The 19566-nt window shown below is 34.5% G+C and overlaps 1 protein-coding gene across 2 annotated transcripts in view; it reads right to left on the reverse strand.

Annotated features, from left to right (window-relative positions):
• Nucleotides 1-11047: 11047 nt before the first annotated feature.
• Tfec (transcription factor EC) overlaps nt 11048-19566 on the reverse strand; it is a 65276-nt gene continuing 56757 nt past the window's right edge. For both annotated transcript variants that reach the window (XM_031381210.1, XM_031381211.1), the window contains exons 5-7: nt 18109-18184; nt 12887-13034; nt 11048-11989 (exon numbers count right to left, since the gene is read on the reverse strand). In XM_031381210.1, the coding sequence (XP_031237070.1) occupies nt 11612-11989; nt 12887-13034; nt 18109-18184 (602 nt within the window). In that variant the 3' untranslated portion in view covers nt 11048-11611. The remainder of the gene's footprint in view (nt 11990-12886; nt 13035-18108; nt 18185-19566) is intronic.

Genomic DNA, 19566 nt, shown 5'->3' on the forward strand with positions numbered 1-19566 from the left:
AAGATGTATGACAGTGTGGATGGGTCCTTCATCTGCTTCATTCATAAATATGGGTAGACATCACACAAATAAGGTTGCACTATCATTAAAATTTCTGAAGTTTCTGAGAAATTAGCCACCTAAAGCCAAATACACTGCTAAGAAAAGATCATTAACTATTATATGTCTGAGATGCTTAAACCTGAGTTACCCAAACATGATTAGAAACCATACTGAAAGTCATATGAAACCATTAGCACCAACGTTACCTATCAAGGAAGGCCTGCTGTGACTGAAGGATGATGTTGTACTTTCACTATTGAATATAGCCTGAATAGCTTCTGCTTATAAGAAAATATTTTGGGAGGGGGTATACTTCCATAGGTTTAATATTTTGACAACTTAAAATAATATCACCAGCTGTGAGTCCTAAGAACTATAATACCAACCCAACCTGAAAGATGAGACAATCTGTGCAAAGCTGACATGTTATGAGAGAAACCGATGGCTTCCTGAATCGGATTCAAGGTCTGCTCCACAAAGAAAGCATGCCGGGTACTATATAGCGATCAAAAAGTAGTAGCTGAAGAAGTCATGGGGCCTGTGACAAACTTATAATAGTTGGGTGGCTAAATAGGTATAGCATCAAATTACTTTCTAAATACGTAAAGAAATGCTACTCCCGGCCTTAGTCAGCAATCCTCCTGGTGACAGTCAAAGTAGAGACTCACAGCTGCTAGAAGTGATGGACCGAGGCAACAAATGAAACCCCAGCCTGAAGCAAGACTTTTTTAACTATTTTCTCTAAAGCTCAAGAGTGTAAAGAAAAGGACATGAGAGAGAGAAGATGTTGAGAGCATTTGAGAAATGCCATCTTTCAGATATGACAGAGACTTTGTCACTGTGAGCTCATAGCAGCTCTAGTTTCCTGAATTGGGTGTGCGTAAGACTGGTCCTGCCAACATTCAAGTGACAGATGAGGAAGGGGCCCATGGAGCTCTACCCTTCCCTACAGAACTACTGACTGCTGTGAGAAAATGGGAAGGTCCTTATTATCATCACTTATGCACTCACAGGTGAGCCCTGCAGCCTCCAGTGGATTGGTGGAATCCCAGAGTCACACTGACAACCCTGGTTAAACATAATGGGGTCATAAAACAAAACAAAAGAAGACCTGAATGTGAGTTGAGATATGTATAAGAAGGAGAGGAATGGCAGGCATAGGAAAGAGATCACTTACACAGAAGAGGGAGAGTAATCAGGATACTTTATTAAAGATATAGAACTGTCAGAGAATAACTTTAGTTAGTACAAAAGAAAAAGGACATAATTGGCTCACAAATACAGAGGTTTCACCTATCCTCAGTTGGTCCCATGGATTTAGACTACAAAGAGGACAACAAAGCATGGTAGTGCATGACTGAAGTAAAGTGATAGATAGGATTCAGAACAAAATAGTCCTCGTCTCTTAAAGGCTTTAACTCCTCCCAACTGAGCTCATCTGGAGACTAAGCTTTTAGCACATGGACCTTTATAGGGCCTTCCACATGCAAGCATAGCCTCTAATAAAGGCAAAACTGGAGTATAAACAACCTTAGTATGGTAAATAGGCATTTACTCTTAGTACACAAGCAAATACAAACTGACCCTTTCTGCTATGTGACAAGTTTTGTGTGTGTGTGTGTGTGTGTGTGTGTGTGTGTGTGTGTGTGTAATGCATCCATGGAGATCAGAAGACAACCTTAGGGATCTTTCCTTGCCCCTCACGTGACTTCAGGGCCCTCTTCTTTGTGTTTGTCGCTGTGTACTCTAGGCTAGCTGGCCAACAATTTGCGACCTTTGCGACATCTTGTTTCTGCCTCCCATTTCACTGTAGGAAAACTGAGATTCCACTACTGCATATGGCTTTACGTGGTTTCTGGAGATCTGAACATTTGCCCTTACATTGCACTGCAAGTAGTGAACCCACAACACTATCTCCCTTGGCCCACACTGGCTTCTGATCACTCTTCAGATTAGCTCATTTGTATCGAGTTTGAGTAGCTTTTAAAATTTACCTTTTTTCTATTCTGACCTTTTACATAGGTTTCATAGTTACTACGTGGTGGTCTCAATTTCAGTGTCACCTAAGACTGGATGCTCTCAGAGATCATGGTCAAAACAGTTGTCTTCATTGTCAGTCATGTCATATAGTTTGTTTTTCTGTGTTCTGCATGGTATTTATATAACTCTATAAAATTTTGATGAGTTTTTCCTTTTTAATTTATCAATTAAGTTTAAATGGAAACTAAATGGAAACAAATTATTTATATTAAAATATTAATATATAAGTAAAACATAAATAATGTAAATATATTATTATTACTTATTTTCATACCCTGTAGATGTAGTGATACCTATAAGACTATAGATAACTCATTTTATTCTAAAATGTACAGGTAAGTTAAGCTAGAATCTGTGACCTGAATTACAGGATATAAAATGGGAGGGATATTCATCACATTTATGCTGAGATTTTCGATACCTATGACGTATATAAGTGGTAAAAAATTAATAAATACCTTGAAATCATAAGATGCTATGGACATTTAATAACTTTCTACAGTAAGAATCGTGTTCAATGGAACACTTGGTTCCTTAGAAGGTGGATGGATTCCTATACAGATGGAAAGAGAGCTGGGATGTGAAATAGAAGCTATGAAAATAGGACATCACCAAAGATTTTCTATTTTAAAAACATGAACTTCAGATGTGTTCAGAAACAAGAACGGAAAGATGCCCTCATCTTTAGAAACAGCTCCCAATCTTGTTTTCTTGATGCTACACTATCTATGCAGGGGCAGGCTACATCTTTTATGTGCTTACTTTATTTAAACCAAGCCGGAACCTCAAATAGGCACGCTAAACCTTTTGTGTGCATGCTACGTGCACAAGGCAATGCAACACAACCTCAGGGTCACGTAGCACTAACAATGAGACAAAGAACTCAGTCAAGCTTGTCAGACTGAGAGCCTGTGAGTTCTTAAGTATTACATGCTTCCTCACCGTCACCATGAAAGTCCCTGGGAGCTCATACCAGGACCCTTGAGTGGTTGTTCTTGTTAAGTGAATGCAATGTGTTTTGGGAAACACCCTAAATTAGTGAATTACTTGAAACTCCTTGTTTTAAATAACCTAGAGTAGAGGAGTATGTTGTGAAGAGCGAAGAGCCATTTCGAACCCCACCTTTCTCCTCAGGAACCACTAAGCAAGCTCTGCAGGCTGTTGTCTATCATTGCTTCTCCCTGTTGTGTACTTCAATTCCCCTCCAGTCCTACCTGTTTCTTCCTTTGCCTTGCCCGTTTCCTTGTTACCACTAGTTTTCCTCCTCCAAACTCTTTTTAACACTTGGCTTCTTTATATATTTTCTGTGTTATACTTCCAAGGTGCCGCCTACTGTCACAGGCAAATAACAATTGTAGATGGGTTTAGTCACGAATGAATAGAAACATTATTCTCTGGTGAGTGACTTGGGTATTTCCTGATCCTGTCCTAGCTCTATAAGAGTAGGCTTTCTACGTCTTCAAACTGCTTCCAGCACTATTAAAGTGAATGCAAATCTAGAAGATCTTAAAGATCTAGCTGTTCCATACCATTATACAAAATGAGCATTTTAAAGAGACTACCATAAGACTCAAACACCGTTTTCTCTACATTACTCTTCATGTATAAGCAAATAAATTAGACTCTTGACTATAGTATTGTTTGCAGCAATTTAATTTTTTTTTTTTTTGAGCAGAGCTCTTATTCTATTATAATGCTTAAATGATTCGTGTGCAATGTTTCCAATCCACTTTTCCTGGCTTGTGAAAGTTTTTAAGGAAACATTAGCATTTGCAGGCACCAGATGTTTTGACATAAGGAGAAGCAATATGTAAATTATAACCCATGTGAGGAACAATAGCCTGAAGGCAACTTCTTCTTATTATGTGAATCATATACTTAACCAAAATGTGGCGGGGTCTATCAAAATCCTCACCATCCAGAATGCTGTAATCTTGTCCTGTGGTTACCAATTAATGAAACTGATACCTATTGAACATGATAGTATGTTATGTAACAAAGAAGCGATATCATATTGTACCCTTTAGCTATCACATACTCAAAACTTTCAAGATGATTAATCTCTAACAACTTTTAAAGTGGATATTAACCCTTCTTGTGGTGGATAACAAGATCATTGTTTTTATTTTTATGTTTTAAAATTGCAAACATCACTATTTTAGTGAGAAATACTAAAGTCTTAAAGCTTTTCTCAGTTTCTTGCATTAACTCAAGGTGTGTGCATGTGTGCATGGGTGGGTGTCTGTGTGTGGGTGAGTGTGTGTGCACATGTGTACCTCTGTGTGTGTGCGGGTATGTGTTTGTGCATGTGTGCATGTTTTTCGTGAAAGATATTTAAAGATAGCTTCAAATATTCCTTCTGTATATATTATAAAGATTAAAAATAGCATATTCATTTGTACAAAAACCTTTCTAAAACAAAGATGAGCTGTCACATAAACAAATACACCATCTATGTACATATTAATTCAAAAGCTGAAAATAAAACCAATCCTGCCATCTACTTTTTATTCTATGTAGAGTTTTAAAAAACATTGCTTTATTTTGATGTGTATTGAATTGGCTACTTTTTCTACATAGGACATGATGTTCCAGGGCAAGGTAAGACCCACGGCAGGCTTCCTCTTCTCCTGAGAAAAGGGGAGGGATACTGGGAGGAGGGATTTGTGAGGGTGGGTGGGAGGAGATGGGGGGGCTGCAATCTGAATATAAAGTTAATAAATACATTATTGAAAAATTTGACCAGTATTTTGAGAATTGATAGTATTTTACAGCACTTATTTTCTAGTACTTAACCTTAAAAAGTAATGAGCTCATATTTAATCAGCGTATCACTTTATAATTAACTTGAACTGGGTCTGTTTTATCATATTTGATATATCAAGTGTATAAGAACAAAATTCATAAACATGGTATTAAATATTAGAAAGTTTTAACTCTTCTGAAACTCCTTATTAATTTCATTATCAAGGGATGGGTGTATTCGATTACAATTAGCAGCTTTAAAACGTTTTCCATATTAGGCTACAGTATTCTACTTATCCTAGATTATCTGGGGAGTATCTAGTATATTAAAAAGCTTTGTAGTTTTGTGATGATTTCACAGCTACCATTATGCCTGTTAGCAATTTTGTAACATCCTGATAAATATTTTCCGTAAATCAAAGCCATAACAGCATGCAGAAGCAGATGGCAGGAGACCATATTAGAGAATGTAACAATTACTTTCCATAATGGAAAAATATTGGATCGTTGTTGTCAGCCTGGCCTGTGTGGCAAGCAGTTGTCAGTTGTGAAGTCATGCTGCTGTTAAGTATCTTGTCAGATTTCTAACCTGTATGTCATTCCCCTGTACAGTCTACATACTAGGGCAGAATAAAGAGAACTGTATAAAACATTTAATGATTATGGTCTTTGATTTAACATGTGCAAAGAAAATATTGATACATTTAAAAAGTACTTGTACAAAAATTCATGTTTGCATTAAAGTGCACCAATGTTCTTCATTTTCATAGAAAATAAGGCACATTACTTTGTTACTAAAATGAAAAATAGCAATAATTACAAATTCTACAGTCTTATTATATTAACAATGTTTTCTTGATATAACCAATGTTAAACTAAAATTATAGGAATGTTACTTTGGCTATTCATATATATGTAATGCTATTAAAGTCAAAGATTTTTAACTACATTGTTATTATTAAGATTAAATAGCTGAATTAATTCTTAGCTTGGCATGCCATAAGCAATGGCTATGCCTCTAGATAAGATTCTTTAATGTTTGTTTAAGCATTGATACGCATAGTTTTTAAAAGTAAGAGATAGCTTCCTGGCTATATAATTCTTTTGGGAAAATAATGGTCACCACCTTCTTTTACTATTTCATTTGTTATACAAAATAAGATTTAAATAAAATATAAAATTTGTTTCTGTAGAAAACTATATAATGTTTAACTTTAAATGTAGCATAGGAGTAGACAAGATAATTTTGCAATCATTGAAGACATTATAACTATTCTTCAAGCCTTCCTTCTACACTGTAAAAACTGGAATTTTACTGAAGACTTTATCAGCAGAAACAAAAGAAATCACTGGACTGTTAACAAATACACATAGCAAACCCTTCAATGAAGATACAAAGTTCTCTTTTATGTATAAAACACACACAAAGCATTTAACCTCAAATTACATGCATAGCTGGAGAGATTTTGTTTACATCAAAATAACTCTTTTCTGATCATTTCTAATATACTTGTATTGCCCATGAAACTCACAGAAATACAAAAAGAGCACATGGGACAGAAACTGTGAAATAGGTTTAAAAAAAAAAAACTACCAACAATAACAAATAAAGACCTTATGATGTTGGTTAATCTTGAAGTTATCCCAGAGCCTTCCTGGATTTTGTACTCAATGTTTCAACTGTTTCAGTTTCTTAAGTGCTGTCCTCACAAGGATATGTCAGTAGTACTGCTGAAGAGTAGATTTTGTTGAGTTTCCCTCCTCAATTTAAATATATATTTTCAATTAAAAGCATACAAGTAAAACTGTGTATCAATAAATAATGATGAGAAGTTTACATAACCTCAGCACTCATTTAATAGTAAATGGGATGAAATCTTTGTACAGGGAGTTTCCTTGAACTCAGTTGATATCTCAAACTTATGAACTGGCGCAGACTGGAAGAGGACAAATGATGCTTCTCCGTAGCATCTCTATCCTTCCCCTCACCTGTACTGAAGCAAATTCAAGCCTCGCTTGTTTCCACAAAACCAGGTAATCTAATGATTATAAAACAGCAATATGATTAATGGATTTCAGCTTTCATGCACATCTTAGATGTCATAAGGGTAGAAAGTAGAAGTATAAATATAGTAGAAAAGTTTTATGGACTCATTTTCTTTTTGAGGCTTATAATGCATCTTATATTGCCCTTCCTATCAATAATACATGTCCACCTAAAATTGGAGGATTCAGTTATGACATTCATGTATTTAAATGTTAAAAACCCTTGGTAACAGTACAAGAAAAGAGGGTATTTTCCCAAAACCATGAAAGATAAGAAAACCCCAGAATTACATACAATATTAAATGAAAGGAAAAATAAATGATTTTTCTTTTATGAAATGTAATTCCTCACAAGCTCATGTGGTAAGTGGGCATACTAAATCAAGGAAAAATTACGTGTGTTTTTTAAGTAAAACACTATAAAGCAATTCATGAAGTCACATATGAGCATGAACAAATGAGAGTAAATAGAAGTGGAAGGCTATTTCTAGGGGCTCCATCATATGACTACTTTAAAAAAATATTTTACCTTTACAGAGAAAACCAGGGTCACTGATAAACCAAAAACTGAGGAAGTCTGTCCTGGGTGCAGGTTCTCCAGTTGATCCAAGAAAGATTTCACAGAACAAGCATTAAAGGGATGAAAGCTACATCTAACCATCTGGGGACATTATTGTTAGATAATTGGGACATGGAAAAGGCTCATTAATGCAAATCCACAAGAAGGAATCCAACATAAATGGATGAGAGGTCGCTGAAAAATGGGAAGAGATGTCGGCTTGGACACTATCCTCAAACATTTATTAAAGTAAAGTTATTGAAATTACGCACTACTTCTTCACGTGATTAGCAACTTGTTTATTAGTAATGATTTGATAATCAGTCCTTTTGTACTAGGATTCTTTGACGATTTTATTTTCTCTGTTAGGTAAAGTCTGCAACAATATTCTTTAATTAATCAATTTTCTTAAGACTCCTAAGACCCCTAGGTGCTTAAATAACTTTTTAAAAATGTATATTAATTTTAACTTGAAATTTATATGTGCCATGCCAAACCTTATTGTAAGATGTATACAAAATCTAATATTTACAAAAAACTATATAACACACAAAAAACATAATTTGTTGAGTAAGAGGTGTGGCTTGTATGTGGACTATTTTGTGAATGGACAGATTTCTGACAAGTAGTTTTATATTTGGTATGCATATTTAACCTTTGCAACATCAGATTTATTGAAAATGGAATATGGTGTTAACTCTTTACTATATAAGGTATTAGATGCTGCATACATGCTCCAATGGAGAAAGAGTGAAGTATCTGTGTGTGAATTATAGCTGCAATACAGAAACTTTTACTTGGTATCCATGAAAACATTCTTGAGAACTTTAAAAACTTAGGATGTGTTCTTTTCCAGTTTCCCCTCTGAAAAAAAAGTAAAAATAATAAAATAAATTTAAAAAAACCTGTTCCCTCCTCCCTCCCCCTGCTCACCACCCCACCCTCTCCTGCTTCCTGGCCCTGGCATTCCTCTATACTGGGGCATAGAGCCTTCACAGGACCAAGGGCCTCTCTTCCCATTGATGACCGACTAGGCCATCCCTCCTATACATATGCAGCTGGAGCCATGAGTCCCTCCATGTGTGCTCATTGGTTGATGATTTAATCCCTGGGAGCTCTGAGGGTACTAGGTAGTTCACATTGTTGTTCATCCTAAGGGACTGCAAACACCTTCATCTCCTTGGGTCCTTTCTCTAGCTCCTTCATTGGGGACCCTATACTCAGTCCAATGGATGGCTATGAGCCTCTACTTCTGTATTAGTTGAGTATTGTCAGAGCCTCTCAGGGTTCTTGTTTTTGTTTTTTATTTTATTTTATTTTTTCTTTTTTTCAGAGTGGAAAGTGGGAAAAGAGCTATCATATGACACGTGAATAAAGAAAATATCTAATAAAAATAAATAAATAAAATTAGTTTGTAGAAGGAAAAAATACAATAATTATTTGCAATGTTATTAATATCATTCCAATAAAAGTTATCTGTGTGAAAAAGTCTAATGGCAAAGTAATTTCTTGAGACAATGATTTTTCAAACAAATCTCTGAAGAAAGCATCTTGCATATTTAATTTTACATATCAGAAACTACTGCATTATTGCCACTGCAAATAACGGTAGAATCTCACCCTCCCCCTTTAAAAAAAAAACAACTTAGGATGTGTGAAAATAGTTAGGATATGTCCATACATAGTTCTCTATTTTTCTAGGAAAAGTATAAATAACTGTCACTAATCTTTCAAGGCACCTATGCTATGAAAACTTAAAAATTACTGTCAAAATATTTTAAAATTATTTCAATCAACAGTGGGCATAGGAACATTCTATGTTATCTTAAAAGTGTCTTTAACCACTATGTAATTCCCTGAAATTACACATTCTAAATGGAATATTAAATTTATAGGTCTTTTTTCCAGAACCTATGTCTAGGCTTGATCAATCTGCCAAGTACTTATTTTACACAATACTATGAGTCCCTAGTTCTTTGAACAAGGAGTATTACTTATAGAGGATGAAAAATTATGTCAGAATAACACAACCACCTATGGAAGCTTTAGATATAATGAAAAGGGGGACAGCAGAAACAGAAAAGAAATAATCTAGCTTGAACAATGAATGTGTTTTCCATGGAAAACAAAACATTTCTTTCCCTTTGATCTGCAAAGTCAAATCAAATTATCAACCCTGAGGAAAACTTTTGTCATTATTATTAAAAGTGTTAAGTGGCCTAGGTTGAACCAAACCATATGACTTTAACGCCATTCCTAGAAATTATGAATGGCTTTTCCATCTCAAACAATTAAATTATCCTAGTATCCCAGAGTCAGAACTAATACAGGATGATCAAGAGATTGTTGATATCCAGAAGTAGCTTGGGTTTCAGAACTTTTCATTAGTTTAAAAACCAAAAAGATTTTGATGATGTATTGTGGACAAAATACTTAAACCTGTTTGAATAGTACAGAGATCACAACTCAACCAAGAATTATGCACTTTGTTACTTCATTTTCCATTCTAGTAACAAATTTCATCTCTAATATATTATTGAAGTGTAGACTTACTTTTCGCTACAACAACAAGGGGGGGCATACAGATCTGTCAGCAACATGTCCCATGAGGATACTTCCTCCATGTATTTTCTTCCATCACTTGGTTAATATTTGTGCCTGTATTAACCTGCTTCTTTCTTACCTGTGCATTTTGCATGATACATTTCCCACTCAACATTATAATCTTCCTCATCATCTCTGTAACCTTCTATTTCAAAGCTTAGGATTAGATTTTTAATTCTGCAAATCCTCTACCTTTTGGGTTTGCTTTTCATGTGGTTTTGTTACACACCTTCTCAAGAATAAGCTACTATATTTCTCATCTGTTCAACAGTCGCACCAGACCTAGTGCAGTTTTAAGCATTCCCTCACCAACACTGACTGATTCATGATGATTCACTGTGGTCCAGCCATAATGTCACAAAGAGTAATATGTATGCTAATAAAATTCCCAATGTTTAAAAAATTCAAGAAGAAAAACACAAATGAAATACTCTACACAGAAATACTTATATTGTACTAAATGGTAACAAAGGCCAAACCAGAGGGCCTTCTCAATTTCAAGGGAAAAAGAACATCTTCCCAATCACATCTGAATAAAATAAAATGTAGTTATAGCTTACAGATGATCAGTGGGAAGTCTAATATTCAATATTTTGTCAAAATTTGTGATAATCTATGTGAATAAGAAATATATATCTAAATGACATGTTACATAGCAGATAAATTTTCCTAATATGGGAATGTTTTATATTTTAGCTGTTAGAACTGATTTACAACATATTTTGAAGAACAAAAAAATTTGAATATAGTTTATGGCATTGAGGAGATAATCAGAGGAATGAAGCAGAATGAAACAATCCACCCTACCTACATTGTGTGTATGTGCACTTGTATAAAATGATTAAAATTCAGGAATATGTCTTGGACAGGATTCCTCAATGTGTGGCTTTATCTGAAGAAAACATAGGTACATACATCTGCAAGAAGATGTTTAGAATTAATTTCATTGAACTGATTAAAAGAGTCAGAATATGATTTTAGAAAATATTGTTTTAAGAATATTCTTTGCACTATTTTGAAAATTTTCATGTTTATTACAGACTTAGTTTCAAGTTTAAATGAAAAAAATGTTTTATACTTTTTTTTCCTTGACAAGGATTCAACCATACATAATATGTACACCAGACAAAGGAAAAGAAATTATCACCAAATTTGTTAGTCGCGAATCTTCAGAAAATGATGTTGTAGAAGTAACACAGGATGCGGAAGCGAGTGAGAGCAGAGTAGGATGTTGCAGTCTCTTGAAGGACTGTAGCTCCAGCAATATCTTATCATGTCACTGCTCTGAAGGTATCAACACTAGAGCCATTATTAAGTTGAACCACTTTCCAGAAAATTAAATGTAAGGAAGTCTGAACTCTGCGGTGGGCAACAATACTGTGATCTTCAATGATTCTATAACATCATGTTTCTTCTTCTCACGAATTTTTCCATCACTTCTGATCATTTCCCCCCATAGGCCAATATGATTCCTTTCAGAGAGTTAAGTGAAAGCAAGTTATGAAACGCAGATAACGATTGAGTAGCACCAGCATGGAGTTGCTTCCTGGTTGATGACTTGAGCCTCTTTGTGGCTTACAATTCGTCGCCATCCTCTGAGCTAAGGCTGCTTTGACTGCTCGCTTTGGAAACTGCAGGGGAAATGGCAGAGAGCAGTGGGTCCGTCCCAAAGGGGCATATTGTATCGCTTAGTAGCATGCCATCCAATCTTTGTTCCTCTTTCAAAGCGGCACTAAATGATAAATCTGTGAAGTGAGACAATGGATCAGAGAAAGCAACAGCTTGCTCATAGAACTCCGGGCTTGTCCCCTGAGATGGAGTCAGTTGTTGGCAATAGTCTCCTGAGTTCCTCTCAGGATGGGTCTGCTGCTTGGTGATGACTGTACCAAAATCAGCTGTGCCGAGTGAAGTCAGGATTGGTAGACCATGAGCACGTGCCTGGATCTCTAGTTCCTGCAATTTCCGAATAAGAATTATTAAATAATGCATTGGAAAAGTTGACATAATTACCCATGGTGTAATTATTGAAAGTAAACTGAAAAATAAAACAAAATATTAACTAATATTCAAAAGGAAGAAGAGGTTGTTGAAACCATAGTTTTACAAATAAAGAAATCTAGCGTACTTACAATGCCTAAAAATTACTTAATTTTTAAAAAAGTCATCTCATTGTCTATAAACTACATGGGATGTGATAACTGCGTAGTGGCTCGGACTAAGTAGTGTAATATGTAAATTGTCGAAAGTCTTCCATTTATTCCTCCTGGTTAATCACTTACCATAACTCAAGAGCATTTCGTTGTAATGAAGTGTATCACATGATCATATGCATATTTGCATTAGAAAGAGGTAGGGTTATAATGTCCATACTTTAATATTTTGTGACATATGAACAGATGAGAAGTTATAATGTAAACTGGTAATATATGTCTTGTCACAATGAAATCCATAACAGTGTTACTAACAAAACTAAAGAGGTGGGAGAGATTTGGTATTTAAAATCATCTTACAGAAACATATCCTGCACTTTGTAGCATTGTTTATGTGTCTCTCAGCTGAGTGTGTGTTGACACCATGTCATGTGTGAATTAAATGAGCATTATTTTGTCCAGTTGGCAATTGGTTCTCATTCACTCTGTGCCGATTTAAATCATCTTGGCCTTAGATGTCTAAGCAAAAAATCTAATTGAAACAATTCAATTCAGAACCTTCTAAGAGTTAATAAAGTTACTTTTTCCAAATAAAAACAGTAGTTAATAAAACAATGTATGAATGAAACCAATAAATAAGGCCAATGAGAGGCCAGTGAGTAGGTCTCTGTGCAGCTCAGGGCAGCCATCGCATAACAACCTGAATCCGGAGCCTAAGCTGACGGTTAGCATGCTCTAATTTCTTCTGTCTGTGTTCTAACTCCCGGGCTCTCTGTTGTTCTTTTTGTAGCCACTTGATGTAGTCCACTGATGCTTTTAGAATGGTCCCTTTGTTCCAGCGCATATCACTGTAGAAGGGAGAGATAACCTTTTCACAATTGTGCATGTCAGCAGAATTCATAAGAACTTACAAAATCTTTTACATTAATATGAAATAATGATTTACATGACTATTATTCACTCTTAGATATTATTGCTTCTGAATAGAAATTTTAATAGAATAGTTAAGAAGCCCTTATATAGTAAAATTAATCCCAGAATGAAAATAAGTGTCAAAAGAAAGTAATAAAGTGACTTTTTGTGGGAGAGCTAAATGCAATATCATGATTCTACCATTACAGTTTTTATATTTTTAGTGAAAATTGCTTTTATTATTAACTCAAGATTAAAATCTATGTGCAGTATTTCTGCATTAATGAACTAGGAAATGTACATTACTGATGACTTAAACCTAAATTTTTTAAGATCATTTCAAATGTACCAATCTTTTAACCTATTTCCTAATATGGTTGCTTTTGTTTCTAAGAAAGAAAAAATACATTCTTCCCTGAATGATGATCGTGAGTGGTTTCTCAACAGCTGAGTTGGGAAACATTTCTTTATGCAATAGAGCAAGCTTCCTGAAACCACTTAATCATTTTTTCTACACAAATGATAACATTAAAGCTGGATTCAGAAGACTCTTTTTAGATATTTTTATATTTGTAAATATTTAAGATGAATTCATAGAATTAAATATTTAAAAATAAGTTTAAGTATTAGCATAGAAAATATTAAAATGCTTTTAATATAGTGGAAATATAAATTTAGAAGTGTAGAAAAGGCTAATAATGATTCTAATATCTAAAAGCATTATGGATCTAATGTTGCATGAGATCTATCAAGATGCATTAGGAAGAGGAACAAGTTAATTACCAAACATTAATTACAGTGGTTAGAAAATGCTGCTCACTGAACCTGGAGCTCACTCTTCCACTTTGGCTGGCCAACTAAGTTCCAAGATTCTCCTGCCCCAAATTCTCAACAGTGAGAATATAGGCAAAAGCATACAAGCTGGATTTTTATGTGGATGCTGGGATCTGGACTGAGGGCCTCATGCTTGATTAGCAAGTATACCCACTGAGCCATCTCCCCGGCTCCAAAAAAAATTATTTACATACAATATAAAATAACCATATAGAAAAAAAGTAACATTTTCCTACAGCTCTTTCTGTTTTACATTGTCTAAAACTATATTAAAAATATTTCTGGTTCAAATAATCTTTATAAAGTGTAATAAATTTTTTTTACTTAGTATGGGTCAGATGTAGGAATATAAAGTCTGTGACTCATCTATCTGAATTTTACTCATGGAAGCTCAGCTTGGTGTCTGTCCATGGCATTAGCAGCAATTATGGATAATTAATTATGGATAATTATTTATGGACAATTAATTATGGAATAATTAAAGAAGATGATTTTCACACATTCAGAAAAAGGTTTACAGACTTTTGAGTGGTCACTCATCTACTGAAATACACCAAGCCACCTCACTGTTTGCTCATTCTGATTATCAGTTTTCTAGGGCCAACATCATTATTAGGATGAAGCCTATTCACAGAGTTTTCTCTCATACTGGTTATTATGAAAAGACAAGTCATTTTTGTGACTTAAGTAGGAAATCTTCGTAACTGAAAAATACTGTGGTAATTACTCCAGAATTAGAATCCTTAAGTAGTAACAGGAACCCAATGTAATATTGTTTGTGTTTCATATCCTTGCATGGAGGGGGGAGTGGGCATGAGGGAGAAAAATTAGGAAGCAAAGGTCATGGCCCACGCCCATGCATATGTGGCCAACACTAAATGGACCTGATTGGATATGTGTGTGTGTGTGTGTATCTGTGTCTGTGTCTGTATGTGTGTGTGAGTGCCTGTGTGTGAGTGCCTGTGTTTGTGTGTTTTTAAAAGTGTGTGTCAGTGTGTGTATATGAATGTGTGTTAGTGTGTATGTGTATGAATGTGTGCGTATGAATGTTTGTGTATGTATGAGTATACATGAGTGTATGGCATGTGTGTATGTGAGTGTTGTGAGTGTGTAAGTCAGTGTGTGTGTTTGTGAGTGTGTATATGAATGTGTGTACGTGTATGTATGCAAGTGTATATGTGAGTGTATGTGTGTATATCTGTGTGTGTGTGACAGTGTTAGGAGGAGGCATTTGGGTGGATATGGGGAATGTTGAGGGAAGAAATGAGGACAGATATGATCAAATTTGTTTTTATGTATGTGTAAAATTTCCAAAAATAAAGAAAAATTTTAAGCATAAGACAATTACAGCCAAATCTGAACTCCAAAGCACTACTTATCTGAGTCTACAATAAAAGTCTACAAATAGGGAGGGAAACCACATACCCTTTTAGCTGGTTTTAAAGGTTGCTGCATATGACAGCATTTAATGAGCTAATGCTTTGCATTCAAATGGTTAAAATATGTCATGAACATCTTCTCTCCCGACATAATTTCAAATATAGCATTAACAACATTTTGAAAGAATATATGTTATCATGGAAATATGGGATATAAATGGGTTGCTAAACAAAGAACAGCACATTGTTCTTTCATTTTCAGTAAACCAATTATTCTTGAGGAACTTAAGCCTTTTACGAGAAGAACTAAACATTTGAAGGTAGTGTTCAATGAATAAGGCCTAAGGTATAAACTAGGGTAGGATTTTCTTCAGGTAAGGCTGCAGAAATACACATCAGCTGTCACCTTGGGTATGAAAGCTACTTGAAACATCAATGTTTTATAACCAAAAAATAACTAAGAAAATACCAGAACATGCACAATTTCTATTTGTCCCAAATTGTATTTCTCTACTATAGTTTTTCTGTATGATTTTATCTCTAACTCCATGATTTTGATCTGCAAAGTAAAATAAGTTTCGGAATGTTTTGGTATATAAAAATGGCTATGACATTGAATTCAGTATTTTTGAGGTAGCTCTGCTCTCATCCCCCAAAGTTCAGTCTCAAGAGATGGAAATACCCTCAAAGGAAGATTCTTCACCATGTCTTTGTTCAGACACATGACTTTTATTAAGCTCGAGATCTCCTTGCTTGCTTTACTGGCCTTCTTTAAAAGCATGGCTTTCTCCTTTTGTTGTTGTGGTTGTTGTTTGTTTTGTGTTTTGAGACGCTATTTATTATGTAACCCAGGATAGCCTAGAAGTCACTACATAGCTAAGACTAGCCTCAGACTCATCGTGATCACCCTGCCTCTGCTTTAAAAGTGCTGGGATTGCTGATATGAGCTACCACACAGAGCTATTTTCTTAAACTAAAATTTTATATATGATATATATATTATATATATATACATATATAAGGATATATATATATATATATATATATATATATATATCCTTAATCTTCTTAATGGTTTTCATCTTTGCCACAGACTCAACTGAGAGTTATTTATTCAAATTCATACTTTTACTTAATACTTGTGCTGTTTTCAGATGGTGTTTTAGTTTTCAGTTTGACCATTGTCATAATATAGTGATGCTACTTTTCATTCAGAGTTAAGTAACTGTAACGTAGCCTTTATAAAACTTAAGACTTTAGATACTTATAGGAAAAGCTTGTCATCCTATATGCTATGAGTTAAGCAAGAAAGAGTATTTATACTAGCAAAACAGCCATAAAATGTTAAAGAATACGGTTCTTCAAACAATCCCTAAAATGTTTTGTCATATACCTTATTGATATGTTTATGAAAAACAATTATAAAGGAAAGGCAATAAGCTAACTACTTTACATATTTGTATTGATTTTTAAATTTTTGTATGTAGTTTGGAGGGTTGGATCCATGTTTAAGAGTGCTTGTTGATTTAGAGGATCCAAAGTCAATTCTCAACACCCACACAGTAGCTAACAAATACATGTGACTCTAGTATCAGGGGATTCAATGCCTTGCTCTATGGCATTTGTAATGCACATGGTCTGCATAGATACATGCTGGAAAATATTCACATATTTTAAACAATAAACTAAGTATATCTAAAATAAATAAGTTTATTTGTAACTATACTTGTCTTTGTGAATGTATGCCAAGTGTGTATGCAGGTGACTGCAAAAGCCAGAAAACGTTGGATGCCCTGATGCTGGAGTTCCAGGCAGAAATTAGCTGGTCAACATAGGTGCTGGAAGCCAAACTCAGTTCCTCCCAAAGAACACCAAGCATTCTTAACCACTGACCCATCTCTCTAGAATCTCAGTAATCTGGCAGGGCTGAATGACTATCGGAACAGGCCAAAGTAGGCCTGAGCTCCTCAGGTGTCTATTCTGGGTTGGGTCCTTCTCCGTTGTTCAACATGATGCCTGCACTATCTAGTGGGCTCATGGGAATAAATACCACACTCTTTTCAAACATGATTTAATTACCCAATTTCGTTATAACGTTTAAATTTAAGGCAAGAATGTTTTCAGTTCCACAAGTATCTCTTCATCAAACACCCTCATTTCTGGATTGTATTTGCTAATATTTGAAGAGATCACTTTAAAAACATCATTCAAGATCAGATCATGCAAATCATGACTTTGCTCTTTATATAAAACCTCTACATTCTAAATTGAAAATTTGATTATTTTTGATATCTGCAATCTCAAACATCACACCTGGCTTAGTGTTTGCCATAAGAATTGGCTTGACATCCATCAACAGTATTTTACAACTCCATTTTTTTATATATGTATCTCCAGAAATTGAACATATTTGAAATTATGACAATTTAACAGTAATCATATAAATCTTAAGGTTTGAAGAAATGCTATTACCATAAATTGAGTACGCCAGCCAGTCTCAAACAGTTTTTGGCACTATTACTACATTGCCAGTGTTCTTAGTATACTAAGAGCCACTACATTCTGAGGTGAACTTATATACTTATTCTTATGGTCAGAAGGATAAATCTTGGAAATGCCTTGATGCCTGATAACTATCACACTGAAATAGATATTTTAAAAGGAGTCCAGAAGTAGACTTATCATTGCTATCAGATGCTTCGTTTCCTGGTCACTGGATCTGTCCTCCCTTTTCCCACCCACCCATTTGTTGGGTACTGAAACTACAACATTATTGCATAAATGATATTGAACTCACGGATCATTAGACTTTGGAATAAGAGTGCCAAGCTCCTTGATTCGGTAATTAATATTATACCTTCTTCTTCTTTCGACTATTAAGAAAGAAATATTATTGATTATTTTCATTAAAACACAGTTCACTGTTGGTCAGCTGTAAATTTAATAATTTTTTAAAAATAGTAAAAAGACAAAAATCCTGTTAGTCAAAAGGAAGATTTTAATAATACGATAAAAATGTACTTATATCTTAGACTAAAAGTAAAATTTTTAATACTTTAAAATACAATAAAATATTTTCCCTAAACACCTTTATTCTTTGAATTTACTCACAATGTTATATACATAACTATTCATATGAATATCCTGTTTGGTTGATACTTCACAGATACATATTCTAGCGGTCTATCAGTGTTCTATCAGTGTAATCTTTCTAGGCCATCACCATGCTTTACCCTTCTCATATACTGTCCTCAATGTATAGTACTTTGTAAGTATACATGGTCAGTTAACTATGACTGTATCTCCAGAGAGCTCAGACTACATGAGAAGTGCTAACTAAATGTATATGAACTACACAACTAGTTTGTTTGTTTTTGTTTTGTGGGGGGTGGGAAGAGCATGTCAGAGGACAACTTCTGTTAACAGCTTCTCTCCTTTCATGGTGTGGTTCCTAGGGATCAAACTCAGGTTATCAGGCTTGGCAGCAATACCTTTATCCATGGTACCATCTCAATGGCATTATTTTTCTAATTTTAAGTTTTCAATGATATATAGATAAGTAGTTTTCAAACTCTTGCTTGAATCAAACATACCTGGAAGGATTGTTGAACGCATTTGTATCTAACCTAGTTCTGATTTTTGTAGAGCCAATATATGCACTTCTGAAATTAGGTCAATTGGTTGAGGTTGATATTACATGTGTAATGCCAGCCATCTGAAAGCTATTGATAAAAACTATTAAAGATTTCTCCCTCCTTAATTTTCTACACATTCATTATTCACAACAATTTTGTATAAGTAAACTGTTCACTGTCATGATTTGATGAGCTTCCTATATTGACCCTACTTAATACTTTTACAGTAAATTACATGTAGAAAGAAGTCAGGAACATTTGACCAAAAAGGTCATGAAAAAAATCATACTTCACAGTGTAAAATACCCAAATAGTGTCTACTTGAGAACTGAGATATGCTACATGAAATTAGGATAGTCACTAACAAATGTTATGAACTTTCATAAGCCTTCTCTGCAAAGTAAGGTACCATTAATAAGCTTTAACTCCTGAAACAGCACATCCTAATCAGAATCCAATCAATCATTGAGCTTTCTTGCCCACTTTACCAATCCTCCTGCTTCCTCATAGGTGAATAAAGTACTAAATAATACTACATAAATAAATAAATAAAAAGAACTCTTAGAAAAGCATATATATATATATATATATGTATGTATATATATATATATATATATATA

Source organism: Mastomys coucha, unplaced genomic scaffold, assembly GCF_008632895.1.
Source record: "Mastomys coucha isolate ucsf_1 unplaced genomic scaffold, UCSF_Mcou_1 pScaffold20, whole genome shotgun sequence".
Lineage (NCBI taxonomy): Eukaryota > Metazoa > Chordata > Mammalia > Rodentia > Muridae > Mastomys > Mastomys coucha.